We start from the raw sequence: 12992 nt of genomic DNA, 5'->3' as shown, positions 1-12992 counted from the left end.
CCACTGCTCAACTATTGTTGTTGACTTTCTTTTCTCTTTCTCTACCTTTCTCCTTCTCTTCCCTTCTCTCCTCGCTCGCTGTTCACAGTGATACTTTCGCACAATGCCTTCCACCACCAGCCGTGCCTCTTTCGAGGCTATCTTCCCCACAATTCGCGAAGATCTCCTGAACTCGGCGAAGCAGTACAACCTGCCCCAGAATGCGCTGGAATGGTTTGAGAAGGTATGTCGTCCAGCCGGAAATCCACCTTATCTCGTGGTGGATTCCAGGAGACTCACTAAATTGTTGTCGCTGCCTCGCGCATAGAACCTCAACGTCAATGTTCCTGGCGGAAAACTCAACCGCGGTCTTTCCGTCCCCGATACCGCTCTGGCGCTCCTGAAGCAGCCCCTGAGCGAGGAGCAGTTCAAGCATCTGAGCATGCTCGGCTGGCTCACGGAGCTGCTCCAGGCTTTCTTCCTGGTCAGCGACGACATCATGGACAGCTCCATCACCCGCCGTGGCCAGCCCTGCTGGTACCGCCACGATGGAGTCGGCCTGATCGCGATCAACGACGCCTTCCTGCTCGAGTCCGGCATCTACATCATCCTGAAGAAATACTTCCGCTCCCACCCCGCCTACATTGACTTCGTCGAGCTGTTCCACGAGATCACCTACCAGACCGAGCTGGGCCAGCTGTGCGATCTGATCACCGCCCCCGAGGACAATGTCAACCTGGACAACTTCTCCATGGAGAAGTACATGTTCATCGTCACCTACAAGACCGCCTACTACAGCTTCTACCTCCCCGTGGCGCTGGCCCTGCACTACCTCCAGCTAGCGACCCCCGAGAACCTGCGCCAGGCCCACGACATCCTGATCCCTCTGGGTCAGTACTTCCAGGTCCAGGACGACTTCCTCGACGCCTACGGTGACCCGGCCGTCATTGGCAAGATCGGCACCGATATCCAGGACAACAAGTGCTCCTGGCTGGTGAACCAGGCCATCCAGCGGTGCACCGCGGAGCAGCGCAAGGTGCTCGACGCCGCGTACGGTCGCAAAGACAGCGAGCAGGAGGCCAAGGTCAAGGCGCTGTACAAGGAGCTCGACCTGGAGAAGGTCTACCTGGAGTACGAGGAGAAGGTGGTGGGCGAGCTCCGCGGCAAGATCGACAGCATCAACGAGGCCGAGGGCTTGAAGAAGGAGGTCTTCGAGGCCTTCCTGTCCAAGATCTACAAGCGTAGCAAGTAGACAGTCGGACGAACGATACCCCTTTTGATCATGGCGACACTTCTTCGGTCTATCTTTTAATTCGTGCATACATACCCCATCTGAGATAGATTAGCTGAACTACCAGAGAAAATACAGCATACATTGTGATTTACCCAGATGATGGTCTATATCTGCTCGGATTTATCCCTAGTCGCCATTGGGAGACATGTCAGTTGTGCACCTGGGACAGAACAAACAAACCCCCAGTGTCAACCCCGTAATTCGTACACTGGCTAGACTCGTCTCCCGACACCGATTCAGAATAGAACATCTCATGAGTGATAACCTCACGTGAGGCGCATGGGATTATTTTTATCGATACCTAGTCAGTTAACGTTAGTAGGGATTCGTCATCCCCTCAACCAGAAAATCCCAACGACCAGTCACACATCCAGTGGAGAGACGCATTGCCCACCGGCAACCACTCATGTCCCACGCGTGGACCACACCATCATGCATCAATCACCCATGCTGTTGACACCTTTCACACGATGAGTATGATAAGTTACATATCGCTATCACCTCAAGCCAAGTGGGCCCTTCCTCCCCCCCCTATCCTCGGGGCACGGATGGCAGCCAACAAACAGATTTTCAATCGCCGGCCGCCACAGTGTGGATCTTCCGCCAGTTCTTTATGAAGATCCAGAATTCCAGATCCGCCTCGAGTTCGTACCTAGTTTTTGAGCTCCTCTTCTGACTTCTGTCTCTAACGGCCTGGGAATGCGACTACGTATACTCTGATATACCACACCACCACCCCACAGCTCAATGTGTAGCTGTCCGTCCTAGCGAAGACGATGACGTTAACATTGACGCCGGGCCTCTTCCTCTCCCTCATCCTAACCCCCCTCCTATTTCTACCGTGCATCCTCGCCGATGAAGGCCCCTACAACCAATCGCAACTCTACGACCAAGGCCGCATGGGCTCGTGGCCCACGGAGCTGTTCCGGTCGACCACGACGGTCGGGCTGGCCGTGAACTGGGTGCAGACGAGCCCGCGGTGCCAGGATCCCGGCGAATACTACCTGCTCGCGCCGCGGGGGGCCAGCGTCCACCGGGCGGGGCCCATGATCCTCGACCACGCCGGCCATCTCGTCTGGACGAGGGCGTACGGGCAGACGTACAACGTGGACGTGCAGCGGTACCGGGGCCAGGACTATCTGACCTTCTGGGTGGGGAGCGACGCCGATGGTGGGCACGGGCGGGGCACGTATTTCATGGTAAGTATACTTTTGCCTTCCCCTACCTTGTCTCGCCTCCCTTGTCCCGTTAGATAGAGTGGAGTGATTCTTCCGGGGAGGACCAAAGAAGTGTGAAGTGAGACGAGTCTCTAAATCTCTCTCCGCGCCTGGCACATCCTTGCCAGCAATAAAGCTCGACTCCTCATATCAAGAAGCGTATACGTTCCCGGCGGCGCGGAACCGCCCCGGCGACCTGCACGAGTTCCACATCACGCGCGACGACACGGCCCTCCTGACCAGCTACGACCGGCGGCGCGCCGACCTCTCGCGGGTGCCCGACGAGACCGGGCAGGCCGGCCCCGTGGACGGCTGGATCTGGGAGGGCACGTTCCAGGAGCTGGACATCGCGACCGGCCGGCTGCTGTTCGAGTGGCGCGCCTCGGAGCATTTCGCCTTCGCGGACGTCGTGCGCGCCCGCGAGCCCGGCCAGGGCGTCTCCGCCGCCGAGCCCTGGGACTTCTTCCACATCAACAGCGTCGACAAGGACCGCCGCGGCAATTACCTGGTGTCGGCGCGGTATACCAACTGTCTGAGCTACGTCGACGGGCGCTCCGGCGAGATCCTCTGGCGGCTGGGCGGGAAGAGGAATAACTTTACCGATGTCTCTGGGCCTGCTGCTGCTGCATCACCGATCGCAGAGGCAGCAGAGGCAGCAGAGTCAGGCCCCGCCACGAACTTCACCTGGCAACACCACGCCCGCTTCCGCGACAACGACACGGCCATCACGCTCTTCGACAACGCCTCGCGCGGCGTCGGCGCCCCCGCCCGCACCTCGCGCGGCCTGTACCTGGACGTCAACCAGACCGACCTCACCGTCCGCCTCCGCCACGAGTACTGGAACACCCCGAACCAGGCCCTCAGCAGCCAGAGCCAGGGCAGCCTGCAGCTCCTGGCCAACGGCAACGTCCTGGTCGGCTACGGGTGGAACGCGGCCTGGACCGAGTTCTCCCGCGAGGGCGAGCCCCTCTGCCATGTGCACTTCGGCCCGCAGCGCGAGTTCGGCTTGGGGAATATCCTCTCCTACCGCGTGTTCAAGCACCCCTGGCGCGGGGCCCCGCGCACGCGTCCGGATTTCGAGGTGTATCGGGATCGGGCCGCGGCGAGTTGGAATGGGGCTACGGAGGTGGTGGCTTGGGGGCTGGAGGGGACGGATGATGCTTCTGCTGGGCGGCAGCAGCAGCAGCAGCAGCAGGGGCAGCAGGGGATTCGGGAATCGGGGGGAGAGGGTGGGAGTGCCGCGGCCTTTGCGAGAGTCACGACCGTGCCGAAGGTGGGGTTTGAAACTGTCATCCCTATCCCGGAGGATGCGAGGGAATACAGGTATCTCCGCGTGCTGGCGCTGAATGCCTCGGGCCATGTGCTGAGCGCGTCCAAGCTGGCGCGCTGGGATCCTGCGGCTGAGGAGGCGGTTGTGGTCTCTGGGACGGAGGGGGGTGATGACGATGGTCGGGGGCGGTTCGGCACTAGGGAGAGGGTAGCTGTGGCGGGGCTCTTGGGTTGTGCGCTGGTGCTCGTGGTCGGGGTCTGCCTCTTACGCCGGTTCGGAGTTCTGTTCCGGAGGACTGCGCTCCGTCGGGTGGAGGATCGGCAGCGGGGAGATTTCCGGCGTCTGAGACGCTGGGACGCGGAGGACGAGGGAAGTTTGAGCGACGTTGACGGTGGGGAGGGGGTCGAACTCTCGTCTTTGTTGGGACAGCGCCGCGTAGCCTCTCTTCCGGACAGAGAGGGTGAAGAATATCGAAGCAGGAAATGAAACCCACGGGGCAGGTGTGATTCATCATATTGCTCTTGCGGTTGGCAAGCAATGTTTGAGCGGCTTTCTATCAGGGTCAATAGAGCATAGTATGTATATGGTATCATGGTTGGGACAGCTTGTTCATGAATTACGACCCCCAGTGGAAAGAGCACAATCACTACGTGTACCAGATAACCAACTACACTTCTCCTGCAAAGTGTGGGAAAGAGGAACGGCTCGATAGTGATTCATTTCGTAACGAGTGCATAGCTAGCTGAGACCGCTAGCCTCATGATGTCAATGGCAGTGAGATTCGGTGCTCACAGGCAATAGTTTTCCCGTTCCGCCAGACGACGAACTCAAGCAGAGGCCACCTGCAGCCGGCGGAAACCGCCCTGATCAGCCACCTCCTTCTGCAACTCAGCCATGCGCTTCTGATCGCCCAGCGGATCGGTGGAATCGGCATCTAGATCCCAGGACAGGAACTCATTGGTGTAGTTCGCCTGGAAGTCCGCGTCCAAGATTCCCAACCGCTTGCCGTAGTTGGTGACCTTGTTCCAGTCGCGCTGGACGTTCTTAAGGTCGCGGCTGAAGTACGCGAACGACCGCTCGAAGATCTGGCGGTTGACCGGGGTGCCCATGATGGGCTTCATGGCGACGTACTCCTCGAAGGCCTGGGCGGGCTCAGCGAGGACGTACTCGGTGGCACGCTTGACAGCATTCATGAACTTGCGAACGCGCTCGCCGTTGGCAGCCAGGAAGGTGTCATTGGCGATGTACAAGATGGAGCAGAAGCAGCAACAGCCGAGCTCCGCAAGCTGGTCGATGCGCAGCATCTGCACGTCGGTGCGCGGTCGGTTCTGGCTCGCCAGCCAGTCGGCCAATTCGACCATCTGCACGTTCTCGAGACCAATCCCCGCGTCGATTGTGCCCTCGATGATCGCTTTGGTCACGTTCATGCCGCAGCGCACAGCGGTGTAGTCGTCCGCCGTCATGCCGTAGTACTTGGTGAGCTCATCGATTTGGATCTATGATGACCAGTTAGCGTAGGGCAAGGGAGGGGTGGCCTGTCTTGTACGCACCTTGCCAAACTCGCCGACATAACCAATTCTCTTACCCTTCAGAGAGCGGAAGTCTTCGGTGATCCCGCTACCCTTGAGGTAAATGACTCCAGTGAACGGCTCATCGAGAAGAGAGCCGATCGAGGTGACAGGGAAGTTGCGAGCTTTGGCCTGATCTCGACGGTTAGCAACCAGCACAAGCTGTTGACTCAGGGAGCACATACGGCCAGAGTGTGGATCATGGCCTTGAAGCCCATGTCAACCTTGCCACTGCCGATAATCTCGGTGACATCGGAGGGGTCATTGGGCTCGAGCAGAGCAACCTTGAGGCCCTCTTCCTTGAAGAAGCCTTTGCTCTGTGCAAGGTATAGGGGGGCGTGGTACGGGGTCGCGTGCCTTGAAACACAATAGTTTTAGCAGGGATTCCACATGTGCGACTACCAGTGCAAATGATTAATGCGTACCAGTTGGTCAGGAAGGTTATCTTGTCAGTAGACATCTTGGCACAGAGTTCAAGTCAAGATCAAAGTACTGGACATTGTCAGCAATTGGGAGACGGAGCTCCCCTTTCCATCCTGCGTATAAGGGGATGGAACAATCAATGCCACGCATGTCCTTTCGCTAGTATTATCTAGATCAAGTTATGACAGTATAATCTCAGAACGACCGAGTGTCTGCCCTCATCGTGGGCCAGGGTGACGTGTATCCCACTGATGGGCTATCTTGCAAAGTGCCTTGACAGCAACTTGGCAAGACAGCCGCAGAGCCAGAGGAAGATACACCACCGATCCGGAGATGAGGACAGAAACTCGAGTCGAACACCTGTCATGCGCGAGCTGTGACTGCCATTATACTAGTACGATACCTTGATCCGTCTGAACCCCTAGCGAGAAGACTCGGAAAGTCATCCTGATTGCGTAGCTTCATTGTGAGTCGTACCGGACGATAGTGTACGGTGGAGTTGGAGACTGAACTGAGGTTTTGAAGATTGGAATGAGAAGGATGAAAGACAGAAGAGAAGAAGAAAGAGAGAGGGATGAGAGAGGGATGAGAGAGGGGAACGGAAGTATAAGTAGGCGGGAGGGGAGGGAGGGAGGGAAGATGTGGAAACCCCCACCACCATCACATGTACAGTACTTCCACTTCTCTACCACTCACTCACTAACGTACCACTACCCTCTCACCGAAGCGCAGATTCTCCGCTCATCCGCGATAATCCCAAAGTCTAATTGGGCTGGACCTCCCAATGTCTCAAGAATCCTGGCTGGTGTTGATCCTCTCGCAGCTCCCCGCTCCGAAGACCCGCACCACAACTCTCTCTGTCTCTGTCCATCAATCCATTAAATGACTCAACTTCTTGGCGTCTCGAGGGAAATCACCACTACGAACTCACTTCCCTCCGGTCTCGGACTACAATCCCTGCGCGTTTTCATTCCTCACGTCTACCACCCTGTGCTTCCCGGAAGATACTGGCTATGGACTGAATGGTTCAATGCATTCGAAGTATCTAATCTCCAATCTGTTAAGTGACTAAGTAGAGAGGATTGACAATCGAGGCAGGCGAAGGAGAGGGAACATATCAATATTAAACAAGGGAGTGAAAAGAACCAAACTAATGGAGCAAGACCGCAGAAACAGCCAGGCTATAATATCACACGGCGAACGGAAGGATGCGCTGTATTCAGGACCTACGAATCGAGACGAGTCGACAATAGTCAAAACTGCAAGCATGCTGGGGCGAAGGCAAAGGACGGGCACAAGATGCAGCAACTACAGAATGATGTGTTTCACATAATGGAAATAAGTACTTGGGTGTCTGTTAGTATCGTATAGACAATCGATCATGCGTCTCCATTCAATGAAAGCCGGTCAAGCGGGGAGGCAGGCCGATCGGTGGCTTTCTTCGTTCGGAGAGTAAGAGGGAAGTAGTGGTCATCTGGCTCTTCTTCCTCGCTGGTCCTGTGCATGGAAACTGGGTCAGCGACTACATCTTCAAGGGTATCAGGGCTCAACTTACGGCAGTCGCCAGGCGACATAGTCCTCCGTGCTGAGGCCTTCCTTGACCTCCTGGAGGGAGGCAAAATCTCCCGGGGTCATCATGCCAGACCGGTCTCTTGGCGATCCAGGAACCGAGAGGGGACGCGAGATCTTCTGCTCGGTGCCTCCGATGATATCGTAAACATCCTCTCCGTTTCCAAACGACGAAGGGTAAGCTGCACACGCTGATCAGTATCCACTAGTAAGTGAACAAGTACAAGCAACAGTACTCACCTCTACGCAGAGCAAGCTGCCGGGCCTTGACGTATTCCAGACCCATCCGCTTCCAATCCAAAAGATCGCTCAATCTCTCGGTCCGGTTTCTCTGGTTGATCCGTTGTCGCCGGCTTTTTTGAGTGAAGTTCAACATAAAGTCCGTAAGCTGGTTCACAGAGTCATCCACCCCTTTCATGCGGCGGTCCACAATATAGATACCGTAGTCGGACGAGTTTTCGATCAATTCCTCCATGTAGCACCCGAAACCAGAAAGGTTGGTGGTAATGCTAGGAACTCCCATCACCGTACATTCGGCAGGAGTGTATCCCCACGGCTCGTAATAAGAAGGGAAAACTCCAAGGTGAGTTCCGCGCACAAAGTCATCATAGTCAAGCGGGAGCACTGGGTTTGAAGAGTTCAGGAACTCAGGATGGAAGACCACCTTGACTCGGTCTGACGAGTGGTTAAATAATTGCACCCGACGGATCTGGTTTAGAATCGGGTCTTCATGGTCATTAACCATATTGTGGGTAACGATAGGTGGCAGGCCGTGGCGCTTCATGGCGAAAAGACGACGGCGCAAAAGGACGCGATCCTGACTGGTAATCAGGTCCTTCTCATCCGGCATGTTGTCGCCCTCTTTCCATGCCAAGGAGCGCTCATACATGCGCTTGCCAATGCCCTGCTCGATGTTATGGATGGTCTCCCGAAGCGACTTCACGACAGCTTGGCCCTTCAGCGACTCCACTGTGAGTGACGAAGTCTGAGCAGGCATGATGATGAAGGCGACGACTGTTGTCTTGGATCCGGCCGCCTTGAGGCGGTGGTTGAGACGCGCCAGACTTTCGATGAACATATCCACACCTTTGTTGCGGAACTCATAGCGACCGGCAGTAAAGACATACAGAGTGTTGTCGAGATCGAAGTCGTTGTGGCCGTAAAAATGTCCACGAACGAAGTCATTGATTTTCTCCTTCGATTGCGAGTGCAGGTTCTGGAACTCATGGACAGCTGAGAACTTCTTCACATTCAGTCCGTTCGGTAGCACACCATCGGGCTTCCGCTTAAGCAAGTGCTCGCTTTCGAAGGCAGTGATGTGAGAGACGGTCGTGAAGACATCAGCCGTGTGCGCTGCAGCCCGCTCGATACAGTATCGATGGTAGATGCCGCGCTTACCAGCCTCTGCATCGACGTCAAAGTGCTGCAGGTTGTTGTAGAAGTCTACCGACCCTGCGCATAGATAGCGACCGAGCAATGTGGCGTGGGTTGTGAAGATCGTGGTTAGGTCCATATGGCGCCTCTTCGTCAGGGGAAGGGCAACACCAGCAAGCCACTCGTGGAAATGAGCCACAACTGCTTTGCGGCGTTCGTGTGCGATGAACTGGAACACCTGGTTAGCACTTTGCGCTATAGTCGGGAGATTTCTCTATCGCGTACTTCACCCAGGAACCATGCTACCAAGTAGCCAAACACAATGGTCTCATTCGTTTCAGTATCACCTGCGGGAGAGGGGATTCCGGCCGTATTCCACAGGTCTCCCTTCCACTCGTCCAAGTACTTGTAACCGGTTGAAGTGTCAATGAGCAGCACCCGAGGGGCACCTTCAATCAGCCAGCGGCCATAGACAATCTCAATGCCACGCTCTTTCATGGACTGGATTGTCTCAATCAATCGAGGGTTTGAAGGGGTTAGTTCCTCGACCTCAACAGCTGCGGAGGCTCGATTGAGCGGTCCGATCAGGGTGTAACGTTCACCATACTCGGCGGTGGTGACGGGAGCTTTAGACTTGAGGACGGAGTAAATACCTCCCACACGATTGGCGACCTCAGTTGCGATCTCAAAGAGCAGGTGGTTGCGAACATCTCGCTTGGGAGGATCTTGACCGTTGTCTTCGCTCGCCATGGTGCGCCGAAAGAGCTGTGTGGGTGCAATAAAGCGGGTGCGGAGGAAGCTCTAACGATAAGCTGGAGAGAAAGAGAATCCGACGATGAGCTACTGGAACTCACGTCAACACTCTCTTAGTGGTAGAATGGGGAGGGGTTGGAGGGGGGGAGGAGGGGATACAATGTAGAGAGAGAAGAGTAAAGAAGTAAAGAAAAAGAAAAGAAGAAGAGAAAGAAAAGAAAATCCCCAGGAGGAGGTGATGGTGACGTGCGGGGAGAAATACAAGGTGGGTGGCGGGGGAGGAAGAGGGAAACAGGCAAGATTGCTGCTGCTGCTGCTGCTGCTGCTGCTACTACTACTAGCTAAGTATAGTATACTAGTACCGTACAGGACGGAGTTCAAGCAATACGGAGTTCACAACCGCTAACCTGCCAGCTGAAATCCTGTCATCTCCTTATTTGCGTTGTTGCTAGGGACAATTTAAAAACCCCCCCAGCACAGGGAGGGGAAGGGCAGAAATTAGCTTCCTTTCCCTTCATTTCCTACCCTTCATTCAATTGTATCCTTCGTGTTGTGTCTCTGTCGAGCTCACCGGGAGCAGGTTGGGCTAACAGCTGGACTAAACTAAAGGTTGGCGTTGCACGGACGCATCCCCAGTTCTGGCCTCGGCCTCTCTTCTGGAGAATCTCTGGAGTCCTGGAGTCCTGGAGTCCTTGAGTCCTTGGAAGAGGGACCCCCGGCTAATGACAACCCCCGGTTGGTCCCGTCAATTGCAGAATCATCCGACCAGATGATGATCCATGATCCGTGGGAGCTCACACTTACGTTACTCTGCTGCTGCGAGCGAGTTTTACGTTTTGTTGCCTCCTCCCGAACAAGGATAGGGAAACAGGGGGTGGTCTCATTTGCTCATTTGCTCATTTTACGTGACACACACAAGCCTGGAGGGAACGATCGATTTCCGCCATGGTCGAGCGAGGAAGGGGGTGGACGAGGAGGCAAGCGAAGATCTCGTATCAGGGAAAACTCCCCCAACCCAATGAATGTCCCCATTCGCAATTGTAACGGTGTCGTTCCTTTTTTTTTTTTTTTTTTTTTTCTTTTTCTGTTTAATTTTGGTTCCCCTCTCTCAACAGCGTATGAATTGTACCGTACCTCAAAAACCAAAGTTTGTCTCCGCTTGGCTCCGGCAGCCGGATTAGGTAAAAAACTGGGTAAATCTGGGCAAATCTGGGGAAAGCTGCTTCGTGCCCTGACGTCACCGCCTACCGCCCACCGCCTCACGGTCCTCGCTTGCCAATCGTGCCGTCTGGTTGTTTTTAATCTGATGCAGAGCAGCCACCCCTCGTGCTGCAAATCTTCCATGCTGACGGCACTCATGCGCCATTCACAACTGTGCTTCTCCTCTCTGGTACCTTTTTCTTCCGAGCGACAAACAATAGCATTCGTGGTCATCAGTTCGCGCAATTGAGTTCGCCATGATTTACTTCCAACTCACACACCCCCGAAACTCGCTCTTACCGCTCTGTCTTGGATCTTCAGTAGCAAGACATTTAACAATGCCAGGGCTGCTCCTCAGCTGGATCGACTGGAAATGTCCTGCGCGACATCTCCATCGGATCATCAAGTGAATTGCGCGGTAGGCGCTGTGCCATGAGTGACTTGAGATTCCTCAATGTTTCTACCTCAGTGGATCGCCGTTACTCTCCATTTCCCTCACATCTGATCTTTGGTATGATAGTGACTCGAGTCGCACCTCAGCCTCGCAGTCAGAGCCCACCACCCTCTTCCCCTCATCCCCGCCCCCGCTTGCCACCAACGCCGGATCTTCGTCCTCCATACCAACCTCCACCTATACCCAATACCCATTTTGCCATCGATCAAGATTAAGCCATGCCTATGAAGCAAATTCAGAGCCACTTTCGGGGGCTTATGTCGAAATCAAATTGTCGAGCACCGTGGAGAGTCCTACAAGGACTCTGGAAGTCCTTCCAGAAATCGAGCGATCCTCCTCCTACCTCTCAACCGGACATCAAACAAGTTAACAACCGTGTATCGCCCGACTCGCAGGCCATCAATTATAACGGCATCTCTGCCCTCGTCGAAGGTGGCTATATGCACGTACCCCCACAAAGGCTCGTTGTCGTCAACCCTGACCCGGAGTCCGAACCGGCGGATAGTATCCGCTCGCTACGCCCGTTCCTCTCATCTACAATGCGATCGAGCTCTTATGCCCACTCCCTGGCCTCCACGCGAAGCACTCGTCCAGAGAGTCGCTTGTCAAGCGTGGATACCAGAGCCACGAGTATATTATCCGAGTCACAAGAGAGCACTTTGTCGTTCGACTTGAACAACGAGGAGGTCGATCTATTCTACCATATCATCTTCAACGGCCTGAGGGTCCAGATCAGCCGCAACCGAGTGCCCCAGGCGCTAAGCTGTCTGCCTGACAGGTCTGATTAAATTAGGGCGGTGTTGGGTGTTTTGGATCCAAGCTAGGCCCCGGCGTGGTTTTGGTCGGTGGAATGCATTAGCTTGGATTTGGTTCTTGTCACGTCGTTAGATACCCTTGCATGCTGGAGTTTAAGGTCCACTTTGAATTGGATGCAATTACTAGATTCGTAATAAGTAAAGATCCCAGCTCGTTACACGTAGGGCCTCGGCCAGTTCCGGAGCAGCAAGCACGTCCAAATCATAGACCATCTCCGCGGCCGCGTTATCCTCGCTGCACTGATGCCCCTCACCATTTCCTCGATCTGGAAGATTCCTCTAAAGAGCACCTTCAGCTCGTCCGCCTCGACCTTTTTAGCTTTTTTGAGCTTTCCTGCTAGAGGCAATCTAACCAGATCCTTCATAGTGCCAATATGGCTTGTCAGCTGGATCTCTGGGGGCCCAGCCCAGCTCCATCGCATTCACCGTCCCCGAATGCCTCTATTTGCCCACGATCCTGCTCATCGAAATGACCCCTCTTTCTCCGCACACCCCCGAACAAAACAAAGCCAAAATAGTAACTATGCCCGCTAACTCTTACCTCTGTGTCAAGACGGATAGACCTCTGTTCCTTCGACTTGTCGTCGCGGTTCATAGTACGAGTAGTTGTCCTGGCCAACGCTGCGACCGGCCCGCCACCGCCGCACGAGCTACTCCGCAATGGCCCCATCCTCACCCCTCCTCCAAGCGTTGACAAACAACAACTACACGACCACCACCACCCAGCCCCCGGCCTTGACCTTGACCTTGACCTTGGCGTTGGCGTTGGCCTTTCCCCGTCCCCCACCATCGCCTCGTCCTCCGTCCTCCTCGCAGAACGCAAAGGCCCATCCGACCGAGACCGAAACCGTTGTTCCCCGGTGCACGCGCAACCCCCACGGCTCACGATCACGATCCCGATCGCTTTCCCCCCTACCCGCCCAAGCCGTTTGCGGTATCGGTAAAGCGCTCTCCGTACCGTACTGTCCACGGTCAACGTAACCACAACCATAACCAAGGCCATCACCCATTTACTTGGCACCCGTCGTCTGTCGCCTGTTACTCGGGAAACCTAACCACTTCTATCGACGCACTCC

The 12992-nt window shown here is 55.3% G+C and overlaps 6 protein-coding genes across 6 annotated transcripts; 4 read left to right on the top strand and 2 right to left on the bottom strand.

Annotated features, from left to right (window-relative positions):
* The first annotated feature begins 8 nt into the window (after positions 1-8).
* Positions 9-1361, top strand: erg20 (bifunctional (2E,6E)-farnesyl diphosphate synthase/dimethylallyltranstransferase). The gene is made up of 2 exons (XM_025672733.1): positions 9-223; positions 308-1361. The coding sequence occupies exons 1-2, from the start codon at positions 104-106 to the stop codon at positions 1229-1231; spliced, it is 1044 nt and encodes a 347-aa protein (XP_025524045.1). The 5' UTR covers positions 9-103; the 3' UTR covers positions 1232-1361.
* Positions 1362-2049: 688 nt separating this feature from the next.
* On the top strand, positions 2050-4436 carry BO86DRAFT_458734 (arylsulfotransferase family protein; the record flags this gene model as incomplete). The annotated part of the gene is made up of 2 exons (XM_025677314.1): positions 2050-2472; positions 2627-4436. 2 exons carry the CDS (start codon positions 2050-2052, stop codon positions 4244-4246), a joined length of 2043 nt encoding a protein of 680 aa, XP_025524044.1. The 3' UTR covers positions 4247-4436.
* A 151-nt stretch (positions 4437-4587) lies between these two features.
* BO86DRAFT_382444 (NMT1/THI5 family protein) lies at positions 4588-5788 on the bottom strand (the record flags this gene model as incomplete). The annotated part of the gene is made up of 4 exons (XM_025670812.1): positions 4588-5256; positions 5311-5460; positions 5514-5685; positions 5754-5788. The coding sequence occupies 4 exons, from the start codon at positions 5786-5788 to the stop codon at positions 4588-4590; spliced, it is 1026 nt and encodes a 341-aa protein (XP_025524043.1).
* Positions 5789-6103: 315 nt separating this feature from the next.
* On the top strand, positions 6104-7169 carry BO86DRAFT_197909 (uncharacterized protein). The gene is made up of 2 exons (XM_025666727.1): positions 6104-6556; positions 6915-7169. Exons 1-2 carry the CDS (start codon positions 6283-6285, stop codon positions 7082-7084), a joined length of 444 nt encoding a protein of 147 aa, XP_025524042.1. The 5' UTR covers positions 6104-6282; the 3' UTR covers positions 7085-7169.
* Positions 6765-9594, bottom strand: BO86DRAFT_369396 (glycogen [starch] synthase). The gene is made up of 4 exons (XM_025670243.1): positions 8980-9594; positions 7561-8923; positions 7307-7502; positions 6765-7248 (listed from the first exon to the last, which is right to left on the bottom strand). Exons 1-4 carry the CDS (start codon positions 9442-9444, stop codon positions 7131-7133), a joined length of 2142 nt encoding a protein of 713 aa, XP_025524041.1. The 5' UTR covers positions 9445-9594; the 3' UTR covers positions 6765-7130.
* Positions 9595-11319: 1725 nt separating this feature from the next.
* Positions 11320-12860, top strand: BO86DRAFT_403103 (uncharacterized protein; the record flags this gene model as incomplete). The annotated part of the gene is made up of 2 exons (XM_025673910.1): positions 11320-11866; positions 12478-12860. The coding sequence occupies 2 exons, from the start codon at positions 11320-11322 to the stop codon at positions 12858-12860; spliced, it is 930 nt and encodes a 309-aa protein (XP_025524040.1).
* Between the last annotated feature and the right edge of the window lie 132 nt (positions 12861-12992).

The sequence above is a fragment of the Aspergillus japonicus genome, assembly GCF_003184785.1.
Source record: "Aspergillus japonicus CBS 114.51 unplaced genomic scaffold BO86scaffold_62, whole genome shotgun sequence".
Lineage (NCBI taxonomy): Eukaryota > Fungi > Ascomycota > Eurotiomycetes > Eurotiales > Aspergillaceae > Aspergillus > Aspergillus japonicus.
This window is presented reverse-complemented; position numbering and strand designations above follow the sequence as displayed.

What these genes read in the sequence shown, in the direction of transcription:
- erg20 (XM_025672733.1), top strand. Translation starts at nt 104, where the DNA reads ATGCCTTCCACCACCAGCCGTGCCTCTTTCGAGGCTATCTTCCCCACA. An exon ending in CGCTGGAATGGTTTGAGAAG is followed by an intron (nt 224 to 307) that starts GTATGTCGTCCA and finishes CCTCGCGCATAG; the next exon opens with AACCTCAACGTCAATGTTCC.
- BO86DRAFT_197909 (XM_025666727.1), top strand. Translation starts at nt 6,283, where the DNA reads ATGAGAAGGATGAAAGACAGAAGAGAAGAAGAAAGAGAGAGGGATGAG. An exon ending in TGTCTCAAGAATCCTGGCTG is followed by an intron (nt 6,557 to 6,914) that starts GTGTTGATCCTC and finishes TAATGGAGCAAG; the next exon opens with ACCGCAGAAACAGCCAGGCT.
- BO86DRAFT_369396 (XM_025670243.1), bottom strand. Translation starts at nt 9,444, where the DNA reads ATGGCGAGCGAAGACAACGGTCAAGATCCTCCCAAGCGAGATGTTCGC. An exon ending in TAGCATGGTTCCTGGGTGAA is followed by an intron (nt 8,924 to 8,979) that starts GTACGCGATAGA and finishes CAGGTGTTCCAG; the next exon opens with TTCATCGCACACGAACGCCG. An exon ending in GCAGCTTGCTCTGCGTAGAG is followed by an intron (nt 7,503 to 7,560) that starts GTGAGTACTGTT and finishes CAGCGTGTGCAG; the next exon opens with CTTACCCTTCGTCGTTTGGA.